Source organism: Takifugu flavidus, chromosome 16 (genome assembly GCF_003711565.1).
Source record: "Takifugu flavidus isolate HTHZ2018 chromosome 16, ASM371156v2, whole genome shotgun sequence".
NCBI lineage: Eukaryota > Metazoa > Chordata > Actinopteri > Tetraodontiformes > Tetraodontidae > Takifugu > Takifugu flavidus.
The window spans coordinates 4,250,908-4,274,266 of record NC_079535.1 but is presented as its reverse complement, the minus strand read 5'-3'; the positions used below and the strand labels follow the sequence as shown (position 1 = coordinate 4,274,266).

The 23,359-nt window shown below is 48.4% G+C and overlaps 1 protein-coding gene across 1 annotated transcript in view; it reads left to right on the top strand.

Moving 5' to 3' along the window:
* Window positions 1–22,069, top strand: part of grin3ba (glutamate receptor, ionotropic, N-methyl-D-aspartate 3Ba) — a 51,004-nt gene extending 28,935 nt beyond the window's left edge. Inside the window, exons 3-12 of the mRNA XM_057059347.1 lie at window positions 1,741–2,237; window positions 2,564–2,835; window positions 3,415–3,651; window positions 6,483–6,629; window positions 6,835–6,980; window positions 9,095–9,210; window positions 16,454–16,605; window positions 17,436–17,600; window positions 18,528–18,595; window positions 19,047–22,069. Coding sequence (XP_056915327.1) covers window positions 1,741–2,237; window positions 2,564–2,835; window positions 3,415–3,651; window positions 6,483–6,629; window positions 6,835–6,980; window positions 9,095–9,210; window positions 16,454–16,605; window positions 17,436–17,600; window positions 18,528–18,595; window positions 19,047–19,995 — 2,749 coding nt within the window. The 3' untranslated portion in view covers window positions 19,996–22,069. The remainder of the gene's footprint in view (window positions 1–1,740; window positions 2,238–2,563; window positions 2,836–3,414; window positions 3,652–6,482; window positions 6,630–6,834; window positions 6,981–9,094; window positions 9,211–16,453; window positions 16,606–17,435; window positions 17,601–18,527; window positions 18,596–19,046) is intronic.
* The last annotated feature ends 1,290 nt before the right edge of the window (window positions 22,070–23,359 follow it).

Genomic DNA, 23,359 nt, shown 5'->3' with positions numbered 1-23,359 from the left:
AGACAGGGAAGTTGAAATCAAAGCAAAGAAATGTAAAAGAAACTTCTGGGGAATGGGAATAAGGGAGAGAAGGTGGTTGTTATCAGATGGATCTGCCAGTCACCGTCACTGCCGTCTCCCGCTCAGATTCCATCTCCCCGGAACAGATTAAAAGCGATGAGACGAGCATCACCCCGACAGACAAAGAGAGAGGGAGTAAACTTCCTCCCAAACTAAAAGAGATGGAACGATAAGCAAGTGAGACGTGTCTGGGACTCCCTTATAGACCCATCATTTAACATCCACTCCACTGACATTTACTCTCCGGGAGCGTAAACCGGGGACGGGTGTTAGCGGGAGGAAGCCATCAGTCTCTGATGCCGCTGACTGACTTATCAATCCACTTCTACAGTCATTCTTTAAGTGCAGCCTCCTGCCCGCCGCGGCACAAACCTGAAACATCCCTTAACTAAAAGGTGATGCTCTTTGAATGCGTGCCATTCTTTATATTAGACATACATCATGATTTTACACCTGGGCCTGAATCCAACGCCGTCAAAGGCTGCAAAATGCGCGCGCGCGCACACACACACACACACACACACACACACACACACGCACTGCACAGATAAGAGATGTAAAGCAAAGTGTGTGGCTAATTTTTTTCCTGGCCAGCTGCAGCACACTACAGTAATAGTATATCAGGCTGGAGTGGGTTGGCTTGATAAATCTGCTGTCTGTAGGATATGATGATTCAGCGGCGCCATTACCATGAGTGATTTCAGCCGAAGACAAGGCTAGCACTCTCGCTTTACGGTCACGCAGACAGCGGCGGATACTGATGACGAAACATCAGTTAGCGCGGAACGGGACGCGAGCGACTTTTAAATCAGAGGCATTTTTAATCAGCCTCTTGAGGAATGCGGTGCCAAGAGTGGCGTTAAAAATTACCGCGGCGCCACGGAGCAAAATTACAATGTGGGGAAAAGAGTCCCGTGCAGAACGTCGTATCATTGTGTGTGGTGGGGATGAGCTTTTTTTTGTATGGGCTCAATGGCCTCCTGATCAATGTCGTCGTTCCCTCACACGTTCCTGTACTTCACGGAGAAACTTCTCCTCCCCCGCCGCTCTACAGCAGCTCCTCATCAATTCTTCGTGCAGCTCGGCGACGGCAAAGGGAGGAATAAGAAGGAACAAACCAAAGAGCAAAGGGGAGAAGCAATTTCTCAGCTCCAGGAGAAGGTCCCAGCTCTGCCAACGTTTTCCATTAACAGGAGAGAAAACTTGCCATTTCTGGCCTTGACCTTGGCGTAATCAGCAGTCCCTGCACGGTTCAACACCCATCCCCAAGGCAGTGATCCCTGCATACTTTAACATTTAAACCTCCCTTCCATGATCCCCCGCCCCCCCAGCAGCCCTCTGACAATCGAGGCCTAATGAAGACATGATCAAACTCTTGTCGTCTGGTTTCACATTGAGACATCGCACGGTGTTGTCCGCACGATCAAATGCTAAGACATCTGCTAACAAACCCCGCGTGGTTCAGCAGGTCAGGGTGAATTGATGTACCAACAGGGAGGGCTCCTAATGCATTCCAGGGTGAATGAGGCCAAGGGGGGGTCTGAGAAGAATAGTAATGACTGCAGGGGCAGAGAACAGGCTGTTTAAACCCCCCATTATCTATAAATGTTGACATCCTCTGTGAGGCTGGTTCTGCTTATTTTCTGTCTTCTCTCATTTTGTCTTCTTCTGTCCATCGAGGTTCCTGTCCAACACCTCCTTCTCCGGGGCCACAGGCTTGATCCAGGTGGATCCAGACCTCTCTCGGGTCTTGACCTCTCAGCTTTTCCATGTGTGGAGTCTGAAGAGAGGAGCCCTCGGGCAGCCGGCCTGGGTGACTGTGGGCCAGTGGACCCGAGGAGGACTGGAGCTGGAAGGAGGGATTCTGGGCCTGGTGGGAGGGTTCAGGAACAGCCCGGGAAAGGGTCTTGGAGCCGGAGTCAGGGGAGGCGACGGCTACGGGGATGCTAAAGTTGCAGGACGTTGGAGGCCGGGAATCTCCGTTGAGGGACACCGCCTGAGAGTGGTGACCTTGGTGGAGCATCCGTTCGTCTTCACGCGGGAGGTGGATGAAGATGGCATGTGTCCCGCAGGTCAGCTCTGTCTGGACCCCAAAACCAACAAGTCGGATGTAATCCAGAGCCTCTTCAACCAGCTGCGCAATCCCAACAGCACAGCTACGGATTGGGAAGGCGCTGGTGAGTTTTGTGCAGAACTGTCTGCTGTCACTGGCAGCATTTTGACAACTGGAGTGTGTTTCTGATGTCCAATCAATAAAAGATGGTGTCTCAGATTATCTGACAGTGGTTTTGAAGCCTAAGCATTCCAGTTCTGTTTCTTAAATAAAGATGGTTCGAATCAAGAAGAGTCAGAGGTATTAAGACAAAAAAGCAGTCTGGCTTGAGGGGATTTGATATGGATTCATTATTATCTTAGATAAAATCAATGGAACAGCAACACCAGAGGCTCTTTGTGGACCCACACATGGAATAAATATGCTAATTCGCTATTTCTGTCCTGTCAGACCTGCCAGATGACCTGAGGAAGTGTTGCTATGGCTACTGCATAGACCTGCTGGAGAAACTGGCAGAAGACATGGGTTTCACCTTTGACCTTTACATCGTGGGAGACGGCAAGTACGGCGCTTTGAGCGGGACGGGGCGCTGGACGGGGCTGGTGGGAGACCTCCTGAGCGGAATGGCCGACATGGCCGTCACCTCTTTCTCCATCAACTCCGCCAGGAGCAGAGTCGTCGACTTCACCTCCCCCTTCTACTCCACCAGCCTCGGCATCCTGGTACTGCGCCACTGCTTGAAGTCATCATTAGTTTGCCACAGTTTGTATTTCAATGACTTTAAGAGAAAAGGGCACGTCCTGAAAACACACCCTAGTTTCATCAGTGGCTTACTGTAATTTGAGCTAAAATGCTAATTACACCAAGTTCAAAATGAAGGTTATAGAACAAATGGTTGTTATAATGAATAATGAATGTTTCCTTTCACAGTGTAGCTGCCTGATAAACATGTTACAGTCAACTTTGCAAGACCTCCAATATGCTGGAGACCTTTCAGCCTCTTAAAACAAGCACATAATTACGATAAATGCAGACTATCTGGAGAGGAATCAGTATACAGTAGCTAAAGGGTTCTGTTGCCCTGTTATTCATGCAAATATGAAAACGTAGCATCAAGGGTAGAAGAATTGGCAACGAAAATCCCTTATTAAAAAGCTTTCTGAAGGGTATCTTCTCGCGGTTCTGTCTCCACCTCCGAACAGTTCAGCAAGTATTTAACGCTGGTTTTACAGTTTCTCCTCTGCTGTTGCTTCTCAGAATATTCCATTTTCTACAATAAACTCGGCTTCTCGCCCTTCCAGGTCCGCAGCAAAGACACCGCAGCCCCCATCGGAGCCTTCATGTGGCCGCTCCACTGGTCCATGTGGGTGGGGATTTTCGTCACCTTGCATCTTACCGCGCTCTTCCTCACCTTGTACGAGTGGAACAGCCCCTTCGGCATGACGCCTCACGGCAGGAACAGGCTGCGCGTCTTCTCCTACTCCTCGGCCCTCAACCTCTGCTACGCTATTCTGTTTGGACGCACCGTCGCCACCAAGGTAAGGGGTGTCGCCGCCGCGTGATAAATCGGCGTCCGGTGGGATGGGAATCTGAAACCGCAATGAGAGTGGATGTGCATTATGGGAAAGACCGCACAAGCAATAAGGCGGAGTCCAGATAGGTGGGACAAGAAGGATGGAGGAAGATGATATAGATGGTTGTGGATGAGAAAGATGGATGGGGGAGAAGTGAGGAGGGTAGGCAGTGATGGAGTAGAGGGGTTCACCAGGATAAAACACACACAAGGAGCGAGAGGGGAAAGGGTAAGTGGGCTGGCAGAGATTGAAGGAGGGGATGGATGAAGGTGGAAGAAAAGAGAGCAGGTAGAGGTTGGCGCCCTCAAGTAGTGAATTTGAAAAATGATTTTCAGAAGAAGAGTAGCGGGGGGGTCAGGGGAGGGGAAGGGTTGAGAGGGTAAACGTAAGAGACGAGAGGAGCCGGGCAATGAGAGTGAAATAAAGGAGAACAAGAGGATGAGGAGAGGTCGTCCAAGCTTGGAGAAGAGGGGTTAATATGGGAGAGAAAAAAGAGAGATTTGTATTCAGAGATGGCTGCTTTGAATCTGCCTTAGAACAAAAAAAATCCCTGTAACTATTTCTTCCATTCAGATCCCACTACAGATAAACGGACACACTGTTTGCTTAAACCGATGCAGCCCTGCCCTGCTGCATACAACCCCCCCCACCCCCCACCACCACCACCAAAGCACATCTCCAGACTCACCGTCGCACTCTGGCCCTGGAGCAAACAGGTCATGTGGAACAATGCAGAGTGATTACAAAGACCTTCACATAATGAAAGGTCACATGTTTTATTCCTGAAACTAGTGACGTGTCAATTAATAGGTTCTGTCCATTTGCAGCCCCGTGACCTGTTAAAACGCCCTCGAGCGCAGCGCTGTACCTTTGTGTCAGAGCCAAATCGCCTTGTTTCTTGGGGCAACTAAATTGATTGCTAATCTGCTAATGATAGCTTTTTTTCCCCCCTCCACTGGGTCAGTTATTGCAGCATGCAGTTTTAATAAGATCGATCTGGGATGAGACTTCAACGCAGAAACTCTCACCACTTGTTTGTTGTTGGGGTTAGCCAGTTAGCGTAATTCATTTAGCACCTTCCGCGTGGCATCGGTAGCGGCGTAATATCTCGCTGGGGCGCCTTTTACAGTGAGAAATGTTGCCTGTCAACTGACTGGACCATTCGAATAAAAACAAAGGAAATCACTGCAGGTACAGTGGGTTTGTGGGTTTATGGGCTGGATTGAACCACCTTGGGATGTGGCTCATATATCCGACGGTCACGGCTCCAGGGTCTTCTGTCCGTAATTGATTTTGAACACTCCAGCAGCCCCAACTGACAAAATTCAAAGCAAATACACAAACAGCGGAGCTGAGGTTATGGATTTTTGGCTGTGCTACCTTCGCTGCCAACATCCAAATGCAACATCCCATTTTTCTGTCTTCCACCAATTAGACGGGAAAAAAAGACAGTCATAATGGTGTTCTGTCAGCACAATAACACTAATGTTCTTTCTGGCATTCTCGAGGTTATCACACACACACACGCACCGCGGGCACACACATCCTCTAAAGAATTTATTAACCTCAATTAAAGTGCACTACAGATAAGTGCCGAGAACATGGATGAGTGTTCGGAGCTATTTTGCATCTGAATTTGTTAGCGATTGGAAACATTAATAAAAAATGAAACATTCATTTGAACTTTTTGTGGTTTTATTGGCAACATTCAAGTTTCCTTGAATTTTGAAAGCAGCAACAACTGACGTAGAAGTCCAGACATAAATGTGTCCGCATGGAGGAGAAGCTCTGCAGCAATGTGTGTTTGTGTGTCCGTGTGTGTGTGTCTGACTGACGCATACGCCAAGACTCCAGCTGCCTGAGGGTGAAGAACAGTGATATTTTCTGGGCTACGATAACAAGATCTCCTCCAGCTGCAGAGCTGAAGAGATCTGGGCGGCTCTGGAAGTGCGGGCCGATGCCAGAATAGATCCTGGGGACGGCGAGGCGCTTGTTTATGCACAAGCATCGACGAGGGAAATGGCGTATTTGCTCCACTCGTGCACGAAATCTCCAACACGTCCATTGATTCCCTGCTGTTTGCTGAATGTTCAGACGGGCAAAGACGAAGAAACCGGAGGAAATGAAAGTCGAGCACGTTCAGTATGATGTTGACGCCCACGTGGGGTCAAGTGGGGTCACAACAGACATCAAGTTGGACAAAAACAGGCAAAATGTTTATTGTTGTTTGAGGAGAGCAACTGGAGAGGAGATGTTCTCGAGGAGCATCTTGGAAGGGACTTCAGACGCACTGGTGGCTTCCTCAAGTCTGACACTTGTAGAATTTGGAGAATCTGGTTGTTTCTGGAGTCTGGTTGCATCTGATAGCGCCCTCTTTGCTGAATCGATATTGAAATGAAGAAATGTTTCTTATCATGCCCCCCCTCCCCACACACACACACACACACACCATTTGACTGGCTAATTATGCTCAGAGTTCAGCTCAACCTAAACACATTTGAATACAATAAGCAGCCTTGCCTCATTAATCTTAAGCTCTTAAATCTCTGCAAATGACGGACTCATTCCGGACTTTTTTAGGTAAAGCCTCTCGCTCTCTCTCTTCTTCATTAGCGCGTGTGCCACTCGTCTGTTTTGATTAGCATGATTTCCTCTGGGGTTAATGGCGATCTGAGAGGAGGGGCCGAAAGGTCAAGAGCCTCCTGACGTCTCCTCCCAAAATGAGCATATTTGTATTTTCAGGGTGCCTGTCACTCATTTTCTCCTCCGTGATTAATCCCCTCTCCTGTCTGCAGACACCCAAATGCTGGACCGGGCGTTTCCTGATGAATCTGTGGGCCATCTTCTGCCTGCTGGTGCTGTCCAGCTACACCGCCAACCTCGCCGCCGTCATGGTCGGGGAGAAGACGTTCGAGCAGGTCTCGGGAATCCACGACGACAAGGTCAGACCCAAAAGTGGTGGTGCACCCACACGATGCATATGCATGCAATCTAATCTCACGCACGGACGGGTTAATGAGCAAAGAGAGGAATCATTTGCGAGGGATTATCAGATTCCAGATCCCCCACCCCCACGGGGAGTTCGGGGCGAGGATGCATAGAACGCGACCTCCGCCGTGAACTTCCTCTCTGCCTCCATCTCCTCAGCTGCACCATCCCTCCCTGGGCTTCCGGTTTGGGACGGTGAGGGAGAGCAGCGCCGAGGATTACATGAAGAAGAGTTTCCCGGAGATGCACGACTACATGAGGCGCTACAACCAGCCCACCACGCCCGAGGGCGTCCACATGCTGAAGTAAGACAAGCACACGACGCGCGCACGCACAGCGGCCTCATCCAGAGGGTCTCCAGTATTTCCTGTTGGACCCTTGCTAGAACCGTAAAGTCCAGCTTAATAGAGCTCCGGACTGACTTTGTCCTGTCCATTAAGGGTGTAATTTCGTGCTTTTCCTTCGTGATGAGCAGGCGCTCTGGCTGGATTTCAAAGGCAGGATAAACACCTTGACTCTCACAGCTCCTGAATGCATCTTTTCTTCTTTTCCTTAGTTTCTGAAAGTCAATATTAAATTGGACTTTATTATAGCTTTCTTTTCACTCATCAACTCTTTGACTTCGTTCCCCCCCACCAGTCTCCTAACAGGCCACTCGTGGATGCGGCACCCCCACCTCCCTCTCATTAGCTGCTCGTGGCAACACGCCCACACTTCTCCTCAGTGTCACCGACTACATGAAGGCACGGCGCACTTTTAATCCTGTTTCGTCATTTGCCAGAGTTTTGCATGCCCAGGCCGTGACCCCCCCGGCGTGTTTATGGGGCTGGTGGGTGCGAGAAGCCGCCGCACTGACCCACCAGCTTCGCTGGTGTCCTTTTCATGCAAAGCAGCAGCAGCAGCGGAGCTTTCAGACCTCCACATCAGGCGTGCACGCTCGCTGGCTCACTGACACTGATGAGACTTTAATCCTGTCAAATCAAAATCTGCTGTAGAGAAAAAACAAGATGTTTTCTGATAGGAAATGTGCTTCAGAACATACGCTGAACTGGTTCCCCAGCCTTGCTGAGCACATTTGCATCAGGCAGACTCAGACTTGTTCAAACATTTCCAGAGATGCTACATTTAGCGGGGATGGGGTGGGGGGGTCGGAGCTGACTCCAGATTCGACTGATTAATCACACTGAATGGGCCGATGAATGCGGGTCAGGAACAGCAGTGGCCCAGGATGAGCGGTCCGGTGGGGCTTAAAAGCAGGAGTTTATTTATGAAATGCACTCATTTCACAAAAGCACTTTGCAGCTGGTTACATAATGCAGGAAAAAGCACTATGCATCAAAAAAAAGATGACAGGTGATGAACAGTGGCTCATTTGGAAAGTTGCGTTTTGGAAAGTAGTCCGAGGCGGGTCTAGACGCCATCGCCTGCAGTGTGTTCCCGCTCCGTGGAGCAGAACCAAACGCGCTCGCTTCTCTCTCCGTTTTCGAGGGATGGGTCTCCGCAGACCCCATTATCATCAAGCTGCTTAACAGAATTATACAGGAGCCGTGAAGCACGTGCCTCAGAAACCGATGTGCTGAGTTTGTAGTGCGGGTGAAGATCCAAAGAGGATGAGAGCCGGAGAGACGATGCAAAGCAGGAGCAGAGAGCTGCAGCTGTAAAACACTGCACAGGCAGAACTAGTGACCCCAATACTGTGCTCAAAACCCCTCACAAACATATGCACTTACAGGAAGTACCACACACACACACACACGCGCACACACAGGCCAGGCATGGGATGTTTTCCGACCCTCTTTAGTCCCAAAAGAAGCCTCTATCCTCTCCCCTCCCTGTGCCTCACATTTGACAGGTCTTGGCAGAGAAAAGGCAGTTTTCTGCTTTGCCAGCACAGCAAAGACTTTCTAAAGTCAAGCTTTGGTTTAGCATCGAGCCCTCGGAATAACAAAATCCCACTTATTTGGGCTGTTTTTTCCTTTTCCAATGTGTTTTCATCCACGTTGGCTGTAGTTTAATTTGCTCTCAGATGATTATACATCTGTGAATTGTATTTTTTACTTATTTTCCTCCCCGGCTGCTGGCCTCAGTTGGCAGCAGAGGGACAGTCCATAATTAGGGGTCAATTAGTTTCAATTGGATCAATATCGCGGGAGCAGGAGATATTGCTGGAGTGTGTTTAGAGGCTTATCAGTCTGCCACAGAGGCTGCTGGTGCAGGTAATGATGTATATGTTTACACAGTGTATCAGAATGTCGTTAATCTCGTCCTCTGTCAAGTCCAAAAGTGGCTGCTGGACCCAAACTCAGTGGTCCTGCGGGCTGGATGAGCAGGGCTTCAAAGGTTTGAAGTCAAAACACCTCTCTTATGTGTGTGTGTTTGTCTGTGCGTACGTGTGTGTGTGTGTGCATTGGTGGTGAAGGACAGATCCTCCTACCCTGGACGCTTTCATCATGGACAAAGCCCTGCTGGACTTCGAGGTGTCCATCGACGCGGAGTGCAAGCTGCTGACCGTGGGGAAGCCTTTCGCCATCGAAGGTACCAAATCAGACCCGCACACTTTTGGACGTCGTAGCAACGTTTTCCGGCAGGTTCTTTAGAACACACCTTCTCCTCCCCTCTCAACGTCAGCGCATGTACATCAGGAGCCACTTCAGCAGGAACCACGGCGCTGAAATGAAACTCGACCTTGCAGCGAGCAGTTTATGTTCTCACAGAACAAATTAACAAATTTTCACCTTTTTTATTCTAATAATAAAGGCACCCACCTCTTTTCTGTGGACTCATCTACGTCGTGCTGAAGCTAACGAGGCGATGGTTAGCACGTATTAGGAGATCAAACGCTGACGTTAGCTGTGGGATTGACGGCATAATGCTGCGACATGGACCGCTGTACGCGCTCATCCATTATTCATGGTGCGGCCCAGCTCCAAGACTTTGGGATGCCCCGGCACAAGTTTAACGCAACCTTATCTACTCAGTCAAAGTCAGGATTTTAACTCGCGCTGGGTGTTAGCGGACTGTACGCACGCCACATTCCTGCTCTCATTAGCTGAATGAGTGGGTGTATTCTTGTGGATGTTTGTGCGTAATGTTTTTTTTTACACCTCCTCCATCTGAAAATCACACTGTGAGCTACAGAAGGTCTAACATCATCACAAACATGCCATTCAGTTTATCTGCTCCTCCTCCTCCTCCTCACTAGCTTCTCCTTACGTAGAGCTGCTATCAATATACTCTGTACATTAATAATAACCACAGCATCTTCAAAAATACACATGAGATACAGTCAAATACACACACACAGAGCTGCTTATGTGGATGCAGTTAGATTCTCCTGCAGGCAGCAACATTTAGTCATCCAGTTTGAATCACGGCGGCGCTCCTGGTGCAGGTCAGCATGTCGATAAGCTATTACTGCACATCATTTCACTTTTTTTCCCCTAAAAGCAACAATTCAGTTGTGATTATCTTGTTGTTCCGGCGGCCCCATGGAATTGCAGCTAAAGATAGACTACAGGAGTTAAAGGTAGAGTAGATTTTATAGTAGTTTTAGAAAAATAACTGCTGTCAGGCTGTCAGATTTATTTATTTTTTGCTATGATAATACAGGGGGGGAAAAGCTGCAGTTGTCTTTCACTGAGGTGCGCAGAGTTACTGTATTTTACATCATCTGCACATGTGCACATGGTGAAGGTGACCTGTTGGATTTATCGGTTCAATCTAAACTAGATTAAGGGTCTTTACAGGTGTGGAGTTTGCCTTTGTGTCCACATGCATGCTGCACGCGTCTGCTTGCAGGTCTGAGCGCATTTATCCTCAAACGTGCAGATAAAAAAAGCAAATAGATGGCACCCCGCATGGGAGCAGACTCTATCTTTCAAAAGCCTGTAGCCTCAGAAAGACCCCGCTCCCACATTTGATATTCGAGGCGCCGCTCTCGTTCCCCGGAGGTTATCTCCCGCCGTCCTCGCCGCGCCGGACAAAATGAGCAGAGAGACGGCGCTACAGCCCCATTCCTGATTGTGAGGATGAGAAAGCAAGATCTAATTGGGATGTGGAGGTGGTCAGTCTGATGGCTGCGTGATTCACGGTCCGCGTTTGGCTCTGCAAGCCCACAATCCACAGAGGAAGAAGCGGACGCAGGGCAGCAACACTCAATACGAGGAAGAAAGGGCAGGAAGTCGTCCAGAAAGGAAATGTGAAGGAGGAAAAACAGTGGAGGAAGTGGAGGAGGGGAGATAAATAAAGGAGGGGAAACACAACAAAGGTAAAGAGAAGGGAGGGCCAGGAGTGCAGAGGAGGGAGTTGAGCTCCAGACGGAGATAGAGAGCTTTCATTTGCCCACTGCCAGTTTGTGCCTTTCTGCACGGCCAGTGATAAAAGAGCCGGCCAGCTGAGTCCCCTAATCAAGACAAACCTCCACCCGGAGCATATGGAGTCAGGGAGCTGGACGACGGACAGCAGGAGGTGGGGAGGGAAGCATGTAGGAGGTGTGGGGAGGGGGGAGGAAGAGCTCTGTGATCCGTATGAGGATGCCGGTAGGATTTATGGAGCTGTTTGTGGTCAGGAGATACGGCTGGGAAACGGTGGAGTCGCTGCAGGCGAGAGGCCCCCGCTGGAATCCTCAGGCCAGTTAAGTGGGGAGAGGTGTGGCGGCGCAGAGATGTTTACGACAGCGCAGACGCACACCATCAATAACGCTGCCGCCGAACTCGCCGCGCTCCTCCTCTGTAGCCGTGCGTCCCCGTGCACATAAGTGATCTGCAGGAGCTCGAACGAGCAGGACCCCCGGCTGGCAGGAGGCTTCAGCGCGGCACTGGTATTGTTGCTATTCCACCGGGAATGGCGTTGGTGGATGGATCTGTGCGAGCGTGAAAAGATCAGTGAACACGTTGGAGAAAATGATCCAAAGATTAATCCCAGCCCTAAAAAAGCATCTGTTTTTGACCCATAAGTCTGCACCACGACACTCATTGAATTATAGACCTTATTTATCTCTTCACGAAAGTTAATCATCAAGATTAAATAATAAGCGACGGATGTCTCGTACAAAGCAATAAATTAGAGCAGAAGCCGGCCATCCTTAACCCTTAACTGTGAGCCAAACACACCAGTGAAATATTCCAAAATTATTTTGAAGGAATTCCAGTGACTCATCTTCTGGCTTGATCCTCTAACTCTAATAGCGATCAATCAATACCGCAATCAACATTAAACTTTAAAGTTGGGACCCGGGTTTAATCGGCCGGGGTTATGTGAGTGTAAATGTCCCACAAAGATAGCTGTGCGAGTGTGTGTGTGTGTGTGTGTGTGCGAGTGTGTGTGTTTCAGCAGTTAAAAAGTAAGGCATCCTCAATACAGAATGTAAAATTAATCAACCGTGAATTACTTCATCTTTAAGGACTACAGCAAACAAACGAAACAGTGATTACAGTCGTAACGGCCCCAGAGGCCCCAAGGGACAAATTAGAAGTTATAAAATGTCACGTCGCAGATCAAAATGATCGATTTATCTATAAATCACTGGCAGCACTGCAGCGCATTTCCAGTAGGAATCAAATCAAATTATTACACATAAAATTATTCATATCGAATTTTAAGAAGGTTGGCTGAGAGGAGAGATGGACCGGAACAACTGGAGTGTGAGTGTGTGTGTGTGTGTGTGTGTGTGTGTGCGTGTGTGTGTGTGTGTGTGTGTGTGTGTGTGTGTGTAGCTGTGCAGAAGACTTGAAATGACTCCAGGCCTGTTTATCTGGAAGTAAAGAAGCAGAATGATGGACAAGTTTGCCCGCTCATGCACACAAGCAAACGTGCACAGCGGCAGGAAAACGCCGCCGTTCTGTCAAAAACGCGGAAAGACGAGCGAGACACGACGAGACAAAGCAACGACTCGAGGGAGGAGCCGAGAGATAAAGAGGAGAATGCGACGAGAAGAGTGGAGCAGAAATTGGACAGAACTGAGGGGATGAAGGAGATAAGAGGGGAACTGAGGTGGGGGCGGGACCGGCGGCGACGGTGGGAGAGAAATGACCTCGGTCAGGGAACGATGGGAGACGGGCGGGAACACTGGAGGGGAAGGCAGCAGGACAAAGAGAGGAGAAGTTAAGCAGTGTGTGACAGTTCCATGAACCTTAACTGTGTCCTGCATGGCTGCAAAGCCTTTCACACACACACACACACACACACACTTTCGAATTTCTATCTCTGTGGTGACTTTTATTACCTCGCTCCCAACCCTAACCATCCCAACTAACCCTCTCACCCTATTTACCCTCACCCTGACTTGAACCCAACTCTAACCTCAACCCTAAAACTAGTCCTTTGAATTTATGGGGACACGATTCACAAAAATGTCCTCACTTTGCTAGTAGAGTGAGTAGTTTGATACTCATTATATAGCAAATACAGACACACACACACACACACACACACACGCGCGCGCGAAGCTATGGCGGCTCTGACTCAATCAGGCGTGCACACGGAAGGGCGGCTACAGCCGAAATGAAACAAACAACCCCAGGAGATGCGATCCATCCCCGTGGGTCTGAGCTGAGGGACACATTTCCCCCCATTTCGTACCTGCGGGCGTGTGAGCGTGTGTACGGCGCCGCCGAAAGTTGCCGTTTCAGAGTGTTTGAAAGGCAGCGAGTGTCTCTTCCTGTAAGGCCTTGGGTGATAAATGAATGCTGGAATTAAAGCAGTGAACACTGAGGGATGTGATTAAGCCCGCCTCTTAATTTAGATATCACACTTCCCCCATTTATGGGCTGTAAATGCGGTGTGTTTCGCTGCCGCACACTTGAATTCCTGCTTTTGCTTTCTGTCGGGAGACGGCAAAGTTCAAGACAAATACAAACTGAGCAGAGAAAGATATTTAATGTATGTTGACGCTGATTTGCATTAGCGGCTGCATAATTTAAAAAAAACACACCGTTTGAAGTTTTAAATCCGTGTGTGACAGCAGCAGGCGAGCGCCGTGTAAACAGATTAAAGGAAGAATCGGGATTGAGGCCGCGGTTCGCGTCCCATTTGAAACCAAACGTCTTTTTCTTTTTCTTCTCCCTACCGGTGACAGATTTCGACATAACAAGCGGGACCTTTTTGATCGTGTCCGTGTCCCTCTTCATCATTGTTTACCTTTTTCGTCTGCGGGATGGAATTGTCCCACGCTACCTTTGATGGGGAAAATACGGCCTCAAATTGTCTCTGTGGTTGCGCAACAGCTGCCGCACTTCCTGTGTGATGTCGATGAAGCCCCGGTGACTCAGTAGCTCCGAGGAACGTCTGCGTTTGGGGGTTTGGGGCCTGATGTAGACCAAATCAGATGGATAGAGTCCATATTAGGACTATTTTTAACAGACCTCAATGTCCTTTCCTGTTGCTGACGGTCGCAGCTGCAAGTCAGAGTCAGTCAGTACGATTCCATGCAGCGTTCAGTCCGACCACAGATCAAGTAGCTGTTTAATTGGGCTGTTGTCGTTGTCCCAGGCTACATGTTGTGGAGTGTAAATGTTTCATTGTTGTCATCATATCAGTGGAGGACTAGCTAACTTTTTTAAAAGCCAGTTTCCTGTTTTTCCTCCAGTCCGTGTGTTTTGAATTGTTCTGCTCCTTCACCTGAGACTCGTTGTCCAAAAGCAACCTCCAGGTTTCAGCTGGCTTCTTCTGTTAGAGCTGCTCTGTTTACCTGCTTTAGGGCCTTTCTGGTTCCTGAGCAGAACATCTTGTTCCAGTTGAACCGGTTCTTAGACACGTAGGAGTAGCTTGGCTTTAGCTGCACTGTTAGCTTGACTTTAAAAACGTAGATTAAGGTCAAGCGAACATGTTTTCATGCGCATTTAAAATCCAGTTTTAGTTGGACTAACGAAGGAAGAACACCAATCATGGAAACTCTGGACTATAAGAATGGTCATATCAGTCCGTCTATCTTATCACGGGATGGAATTATTGGGTTCAAGTTGAGCAAGATTAACGTAAATATTTCTATGCCAATTTTGCTTACAACAATGCTGTGATGGTATCAGACTCATTAAGTTGTTGTTTTCCTGGTCAACAAAAACTCTCACTAACAAAAGCCATTTGGTGGTGGGACCCATGTGTAAACATACAATTTGTATGATGTAAATGTTTGCGACACCTAGTGGTGACGGGGTAGATTGTGATTTCAGAGGCTCATAGAGTTTAAAATGTATTTTTTTGCTTCAAACAAGGTTGATTAAGCTGATGAGCGATACCGATAAACACTGTTTCAATCTGTTAAATTGCACCATGTGGAGGGAATGTTCTGTTTTTTCGCCTGTTCTGTTTGGTGTCTGACAGTTGAAAACTTTCACACTGTGCTGTTTCAGTAGGCAAACTCGAAGGTTGTTATGTTCTTCTCTGATATTTTAAAGGTCAACTTTCACAGATATAACTCTACAAATCACACTCTGTCACCCTGGTGCTAAGCTATAGCATTTCAAACCGAGCTGAACAAGCCAGCGGCAGAACAAGAGCGCTAACGAAAGCATGTCAGCAAGGTTTTATGCAAATGAGCCTTTTGTACAAGACCTGGCGTTGTATCTGTTAGCGGGGGGGTGAGAGTGGAATAGAGGGATGGATGTGTCATAATCTGAAAAAAGTGTTCGGGTCGATTAGTTCAAGGTAGCGAAAGGTTGCGCTCCTGTTTAATGCTACATTTTGCTGGTGAGAAGCCCAACACATGACACATTATTATATCCCTTTATTTATAGATTTGCTGTCAAAGCTGCTAGTGAAGCATCTATTACTGATTGATGGCTGAATTAGTGTTAAGTACCTCCTAATATTCTTCAGGCACCCCTCAGGGGAGCAGCACTAATGAAAATGTAATGGCCAAATAAGACAATCAAGCAAATGAGAAAGCAAAAATAACTTGAGGTTCACCAAAAGAAGAGCTGGTTCAAGAGAGAGTTTAAACCCAAACTTCCAATGTTAACTTCATAATGAAAGAACGCCGTCACATTGTGATGCCGGACTGAACTCTTCACAAAGAACGTTTCCATTTCCACAGAAGTAATTTATACGAGCCAATAAATCAGCCTTGCGAGTGCACCCAAAGCAATGTCACCATGTGCAGGGAGCCCAGTGGCGTAAAATATGAGCTTATTTAATACATTTCATCCTTGGAATCAGTCTGAGTCCGACTTGGGTGATGTCAGCCCCCCCCCCCCCCTCCAAAAATCCTCCAATCACAGATGGCAGTTTGTCATCAGAGCTTGTGTTTCTCATTAAAAGACGAGTATGGGATAATCTACAGTACCCTGATGGGAATATGGCTTCTCCGCACAATACTGGTCTTGACACTGATCCCCAGAGTCTTTCTGTAGCTTCGGGCTGCAGGAATCCGTTTATTCTCTCCAGACACCAGCTCCAAACCTCAACCCAAGGTGCCAATCAGGCGCTGGTGGCCTCTCAACTTTAGTGAGGCTGCAGGGGTTGAGGGATCCAGTCTTACCCCATGATACCGTTCCTTCACAGTAACCGTATTCTGATCTCATCCTTGCCTGGGGTTTAGCAGGAGGGGCGGCTAGTTGGAAGGAGATAAAGGGAGCAACTTGCTGATCAATACCGGAGTTTGATCACTGGGATTCCGGGGGGCATCTGTCCTTTGGCAAAGTGCACACGGTCACGGTTGTCCAGCACCGACCTGGACGCCAGTTTCTACACTCTGTTTCAGGAGTAGTTGCTGCCCGAGGCGCGGACAACGGCGGGCGGCGGGCGTAATATGCGTTTACATAAGCGTATGTTGTTCTTCCAGGCTACGGCATCGGGCTGCCACAGGGTTCCCCTCTAACGCGCAACGTGTCAGAGTTCGTGAGTCGCTACAAGTCTGACGGCTTCATGGACATGCTGCATGACAAGTGGTATAAGGTGGTGCCCTGCGGGAAGAGAGTCTTCGCAGCCACTGAGGTAAGTCGTCGCCGCACGTGTTCGGGGTGCAGAAGCACGCTGACCCCCACCGAGTCGCCTGTTTACAGACGGATACGGCGTGGAGCGTCCGAGCGTCCATGCTTGTTTGTGTCTCCCCTCTGCTCCCGGCCACCTTTCCTAATCCATTCTGAAGACCTGGGAATCTCTGTATCTGTAGGCGATCTCTGTGTGAGCACAGGAGCACTGCCGATCCCATTCCCTTGTTCTCAGATCCCACTTCCGAGTTGACTCCAATCATTAGGACAAATGCAATTACACACTTCTGGGTTTCTCCGCTGGGATGGAAACCTTGACTTTGGGAAGTTACCGCCGCCGCCTAACAAAGTGGACCGTGCGCTCAGACAATGTGGCCGTGCCCCCTGAATCGGCAGCAAAAAGGAGGTCAGCGTTGTCGTTGATGAATTTGCAGAGTCAGCGCGGGACTAATTGCTGCCTGAGCACAGAAATGAGCCGCGTGAGGGAAAATTCCGCTCCTCCAGGGCGATGAATGCCTCTCAGGAGACAGAGGGGGAATCTGGGCGGAGCGAATGGGAACAAACCGCTCTTCAATTAACCGTCATGTCCTCTTACCATCTCCACGCTTACTGCTGTTTCTTTGTATTAATGTCATTTTTGCGTCATCCTATCAGCCATTCCGGCTCTATCCCTCCGCCGCCTCCCAGCATCTCATTTTCGTCTCCACTCACGTGATCTTATGGAGCCAAACTGGATTGAAAACAGCAGCGCGTTTCCGATTCACCAAAAATTGCCCTAAAACCTGCTTATGTAAAGAGAAACCCATCCCCCCACCCCCTCCTGCTCCTCCTCAGACTCTCCAAATGGGGATCCAGCACTTCTCAGGCCTGTTCGTGCTCTTGTGCATCGGAGTGGGCGGAGCCTTGCTGACGCTGGCAGGTGAGCACACCTTCTATCACCTGGTCATCCCCCGCCTGCGGCGCACCCAGTCACTGCAGTACTGGCTGCACACCAGCCAGGTGAGTACATGCGCGCCGCACAATGGCGCGCTCTGTTTTCTCTACAGGCAAACTACTCCTCCTAGTGGTTAGGACGCCGAACAGCACCATTTACAGGATTGATTTAAATAAATATATGTAAAGTAAATATATGAACATTAAAGAAACACCGCTAATTGCCTCATTAGCGCTTTAATTACAGTAACGTGATTAACTAATTAAGAAGCTATCAGGAGTTTTACATATTTAACTGTATAACTGTAGTAATCAGCATAATGCACTTCATTTCTTCATCCAAAAATTTATTTGACTGTGTTGTGAACTCTTAAATATTGATTATTTGATCAGTAAGGCAGAATAAAGACTGCAGAGGCTGCGGTGACAGTGACACAGCACACCAAAGGTGCCTTCAATTGGAAATAAAAGGTCATTTCGTTGTTTACGCCAGTCTCGCCATTACCAAATGAGATGTGGAAATATAGCTGAGTGAATGATGGAGTCGACAATGTGAATATTGAGATCGCTCGCATATGTTTGCCGCTGCCCTTCTAAAGGGCAGGCGCTCCCAAGCCGTCCCTAACATTCATCACAGCTCAGCGTCCCAGTCAACCTAAACAGCTTTAGACACGTTTTGATTAATCAAAGCTGAGTAATTTTCCAATTTAAAGTTTCTTTTTCTCCCTCTCGGTCTAACTAAAGATGTCGGGTAAATAAATGAGGAAAAAAACAGCCTGGTTTCGTTTTCTAAATTGCAGTGATTTACTATAAACCATTCAAAGGAACAGCTCAGCAGGATTTGCGAGGCATTGGAGACACAGAGTGTGACTTGATAACATGACGGCCGTTTGAAATTCAAATTCACCCTTTCTGCTGCTTTTTGCTCCAATTATCATACGTTAAGTAATAATCTTTTCAGTAATAGATAGTTTTTGGTTGTCCTCTTTGCAGAAAATCCACCGAGCCCTCCACACCACTTACGAGGATGTTGGGAAGGAGCTGCAAGGCCTGGATGAAAAGTAAATAAAGCAGAATCAAACCGCGGTATTGTCTTTATGCTGTTTTACACCTGCCAAACTAGGGCTGTCAGGCTGCCAGAAGGACATTTTCATGTTATTTTAAGTTGCCACAGTAGCTTCAGAATGAGAGGCCAAACAGCCAGAGAGTTGATGATGGCCTGTTACCATAGCAACCAATCCAGTCCAGGTTCTGGCCTCATCATCCTCTATAGACACAGTACGTTAGTGTAGATGATGGTGAGGAGTCGTGCATTTGGGGTCAGGTTGGTGTTGGAGTCTTAGATCCGTGCACGCCAAGGGCAGATGGGAAATTTCAGTTTAAATAGATCAGAACGCTGGTGCAGCTAAAGTGGGTCATGCCGGTGGGATGGAAATAGACCCCACATGCGGTTCAACCGTAGAACGTGACGGGAGAAACGCTCATGTCTGTTGTTTTTCTGTCTTTTTCAAGCCCCTCCTCCTGCATCTCAGACAACTGCACCCTCCACAGGAAGCAGCACCTGAATCCTCCCCCTTCTCCCCCACCTGCTGCCAATCCCTGCACTGCAGCCGGGGAGACCTCCTCGCCGTCCCACGAGCCCAAAGAGAAACGCGTGCACTTTGACCTACAGACCCTCCACAGCTACCGCCTGCGCACTCACACCGCCTCGGTGCGCGGCCGGCCAGGCATGGTGGGCCGCCCTGGACTGGGACTGGGAGGATTTGGCCTGGAAAACCTGGGGCGGTTCTCCACCCCTCCACCGATGAGCCTGCACGTCAACGGGGGCCCGGTCTCTACGCTGGCCTCCACCGGCTTGGTGCTTTCTCCTCTGGGGAGCAGGGACCAGACCAGCATGTGGGAGGGGGAGCTCCAGGACCTGCAGGGGAAGATCGAGATGTACCGTTCCCACCTGAGAGAGGCCCTGGCCAGGAGGGCTGAGATCCAGACCAGCCTGGAGAGAGAACGGAGCGGACTCGTACGGCGGGATACCAGCCTGGAAAGGGAGCGGGACAGACAGACTATCAACACGGACAGAAGTAGCTCCAGTCAGCCCAAACTCCCTCAGAGGGACAGGACCAGCCAGCTGCAGACCCTGAACAATCAGCAAACGGGGCGGGCCAGCCAATCAGGCGGCGGCGTCCATCAGGAGCAGGGGAGAAGCAGCCACTTAAACACAGTTAACAGTCTGGACAGGGGACGGGCGAACCAGTTACGCTCTGTTAACGCGCCGCCGGGCGAAAAGACTGTCCCGTCACGCATTTCTGCCAGTTTGGAGCGGAGTCGGGTCAACCAGCCGGGCCCTGGGAACGTAACTGTCCAAGCGCGGAACACTTTGAGCCTGGACAGACACAAGGCTAACCTGTCGAGCACTTTGGAGAGGACAAAAGCCAACCAGTCTAGCGTCAGCAGCGGGACTTGATCCCTCAGAGGGCGGAGGAGTACTGCCAGTGCTTGCGTAGCCGTGGGAAGGTGGCCATTTTCCAGAGCAGCTTCAGTTTAGCGAATGCTTGCGGAAAGTGACGGCTAATGTTAATTTACATCTCTCCTATAAGCTAATAACGTTGATGCTGAGAGAATTTTTCCACAAACAAATAATCTATCGTTCGGGAAGCAATTTGGGTAAAATCTCCACATCCTCCCGCTAACGCAGGCCGGGGCCATCTGGCCGTTTCCATCACAGAGCTAATTAAAAGAGTCGCAGAAGGGACTACGAGACACACGACAGGGGTCAGTCTGCTCAACTGAGAGGCCTTGAAGCACAGACGGACGATGGAGAAAAGAGCACAGGAAGTTAGCCAAAAAGACCGAAAACTAAACCACATGCAGCAGCCAGCTTTTAAGGCACCCTGCAATATATGTTTTAGGTAATTGTGCCCCAAGAATGTGAATGATCAAGGATTAAATAGATCCGTGTCGTCATATAAGGAGCCCGGACTTTTATTTTTCAAGGTCCAGTGTGTAAAACCAGACGCCATCTAGTGGCAGCATTATGCCATTACTGAACACATCCTGGAACCCTGAGGGTCAGAGGAGCTAACCGAGCAGATAAAAGGGGATTTCAAGACCTTTGTAAATATTTAGTTGCACTGAAATCCCATGTTAGAGCATTGTGTCGGTTTGCCAGATCTGTTTTATATAAAATTAGTATAAATCTGGACTGCAGCTTTTAAACAAAAGTCACAGACAAAATTTGAAATAATACTAACGTTTGTAATGCAGGCTGTTTGTCCATGTCAGGCTACCGTAGAATCACGGTGGAGCAACCGTTGACTATCCTTGGACGGGGGACCCACTCCAATATTTATATAAATCCCACCAACAAAGCAGTGTGATGAAAAATACGTCAAATTTCTGGCAATAAAACATGAAAGATCTTACACACTGGACCTTAAAATTCCTTTTCCCATTTGTAGCATCAAATCTTCACGATATTTACGACATCTGCCCGCGGTCAAACGCGGCTTCAGTTTATCTTAAATTGAAAATCTGGAGCCACACGAGGAATGAAAAGCACCTTGTCGTAGCAAGGTGTCGAAGCACACGATTCATCTCCAGGATCTGCCTGGGTGTAATGTACAAAACACTGTGTGAATATGGAGACCTGAAACCAAAACACAATCAAATCTGTCATTTTCCCAAATCCCCAGGCGGCTGCGGCCCGAACCCTTTTAAACCTCATTTGTTCGCCTTGGTTTGCCACCGTCGGAAATCGCAACTCTGGCGATAATTTTGCGCTCAGTGGCAATACTGTGCTTGATTTCACACAGTGGAAGGTTGGAAGATTACAATCGATTTGCTGGCAGAGTGCAGAGCTGAGTGAATTTCAAGTGATAGCTCATGTTTGTGATTTTATTTCGCAATCAGAACCGATGTACTGTTTCTACACTCAAAAATGATATCTTCTTTTCTACAAAAAATAAATATATATGTGATTCTATGCTTCTCCTTAGTAAATATAAATGATGGCAGAGGTTCTTTGGACCGACATTCAGGCGTTCGACCACCAGGGGGAGCTGCTTCCCACGGCTATGTTGTTGTGCTTTTCTTAATGGTTGTTTTTTTTTACAATCCCTCTGAAATTAATGTGAGTTTATGAAGAAACGCCAACAGCTGGATGATGGGTTTTGTTTGTGCAGCAGAGGATCCGTGTGATACCCCCCCAACAATAACTCAATAGATTGTGATTCCCAGCTCCCGGCTGCAGTGTCGGGAGCTTTACGCTCGTCCTTCTGCTGCTGAACTTTGAGGGTATTTTCTACAGTGATCAGATGTACATTTAAACCTTTGCTGTGGTGTGAAGTGGTTGTGTTCACATGCCATGGTGTCTGCCGGAGAATATATACATATATATATTTTAGATCTTTAATGGGGAAGCGCTTGTGGTACTGATATTTAAACAAATACTTTTAAATTCACTCCTTATGGACATGATTAAGTTTAATCACAATAACCATTCTCATGTTTTGAAATAAATATTTATATATTTACTTGAATTCCTGGATATTGCTCATAAATGTCTCAATGCTGAAAAGAGCTTCATCTTCTTTCCCAGGTTGGCACATTTCTGATGCCAATAAACCACGTTTCAGTGAGGTTTGAAACGCTTGTGGCGGATGTGTTATTGCTCAATGGGCGAAGGTCAAACAGGCCCAGAAGACCAGCTGGCTAGAGTCAGAACACAAAATGAATTAAAAAAATCATTACTGGCTGAGTCAGATCTGTATTAATCAAGCCTACAAATAGTTTCGCACATTATTGTCGGTAATTGTTTGACGTGAGTTGTCTTTTTAACACCTGCCCTGGTGCTGCCACGTTATTCATGTTGCTCTTGAAACCCGGGCGTGTGCGTCCTCCCACCCCTGGACGTGTGTTCCTTGTTACCAGCCTCGTCCTCTGCTGTGAGCGTGTGAAGCAGGGCCTCCGCTCTTGTGTGCGTCAGAATGTCTGTTGGCTCCACGCTTATACTAATGTGAGGAGCACAGTGATGTAACTAAAAGACACAAAAAGTGAGGTAAATTTACCCCTGAGCGCTTGAGCCATGTGGGACTCGGATCATCCTAAGAAAACCCAAACAGCCTCTAAAGACTCAGTTATCTAACAAGTGCAGACAAAGGAACGTGTGTTTTCACTGTGAGAAGCCTCTTTTCTTCTCTGAGGCTCTTGAGAGGCGCTTTAAGCGCCACATCTCCACCCGGATTACGGTGTAATGGCGGCCTTTGGCCACACGGGGGCGCGTGGAGGCATGCAGAGCTTCGACCTTGGACTCTTGGGTCCTGGTGGGATGGAGACATGTGCTCGTCTCTGATCCTTCCACCAGCAAGACCAGCAGGCCGCCTTTCATCCAGCATGTTTGTGTACTTCCTCTAACCACTCTTGCTCCTGTGAAGTAGTGGCCTACATAAAAGACGTCACGGCTACATACTTAATCTGTTGGTTTTGCCATATTCCACAGTGGATTTCCCACTTCCCCCCCTTTATTTTTTGCTTTACACAGAGGCATTAATACATCTTTCACACATCACTGACTGGCTGACAACCCCAAATTGAGAGCTTAAGTGTAACCTGACACTCTTAGGCGAGGGGAGAATTGAAATTGATGCTCCAAAATATGATTCTTCAGCAGAGATGAGAGCTAACAGCGCGCAGGGTGTTTGAGGAGGATAAAGAGAGACAGAGGGAGAGCGATGGCACCGGCATGCTGATGATTTAGCGCCGGTGCATCGACCCGGCCCTACAAACTGGAGATAATGTCACGGCGATGAAGCCAATCATTCACCTGCTCC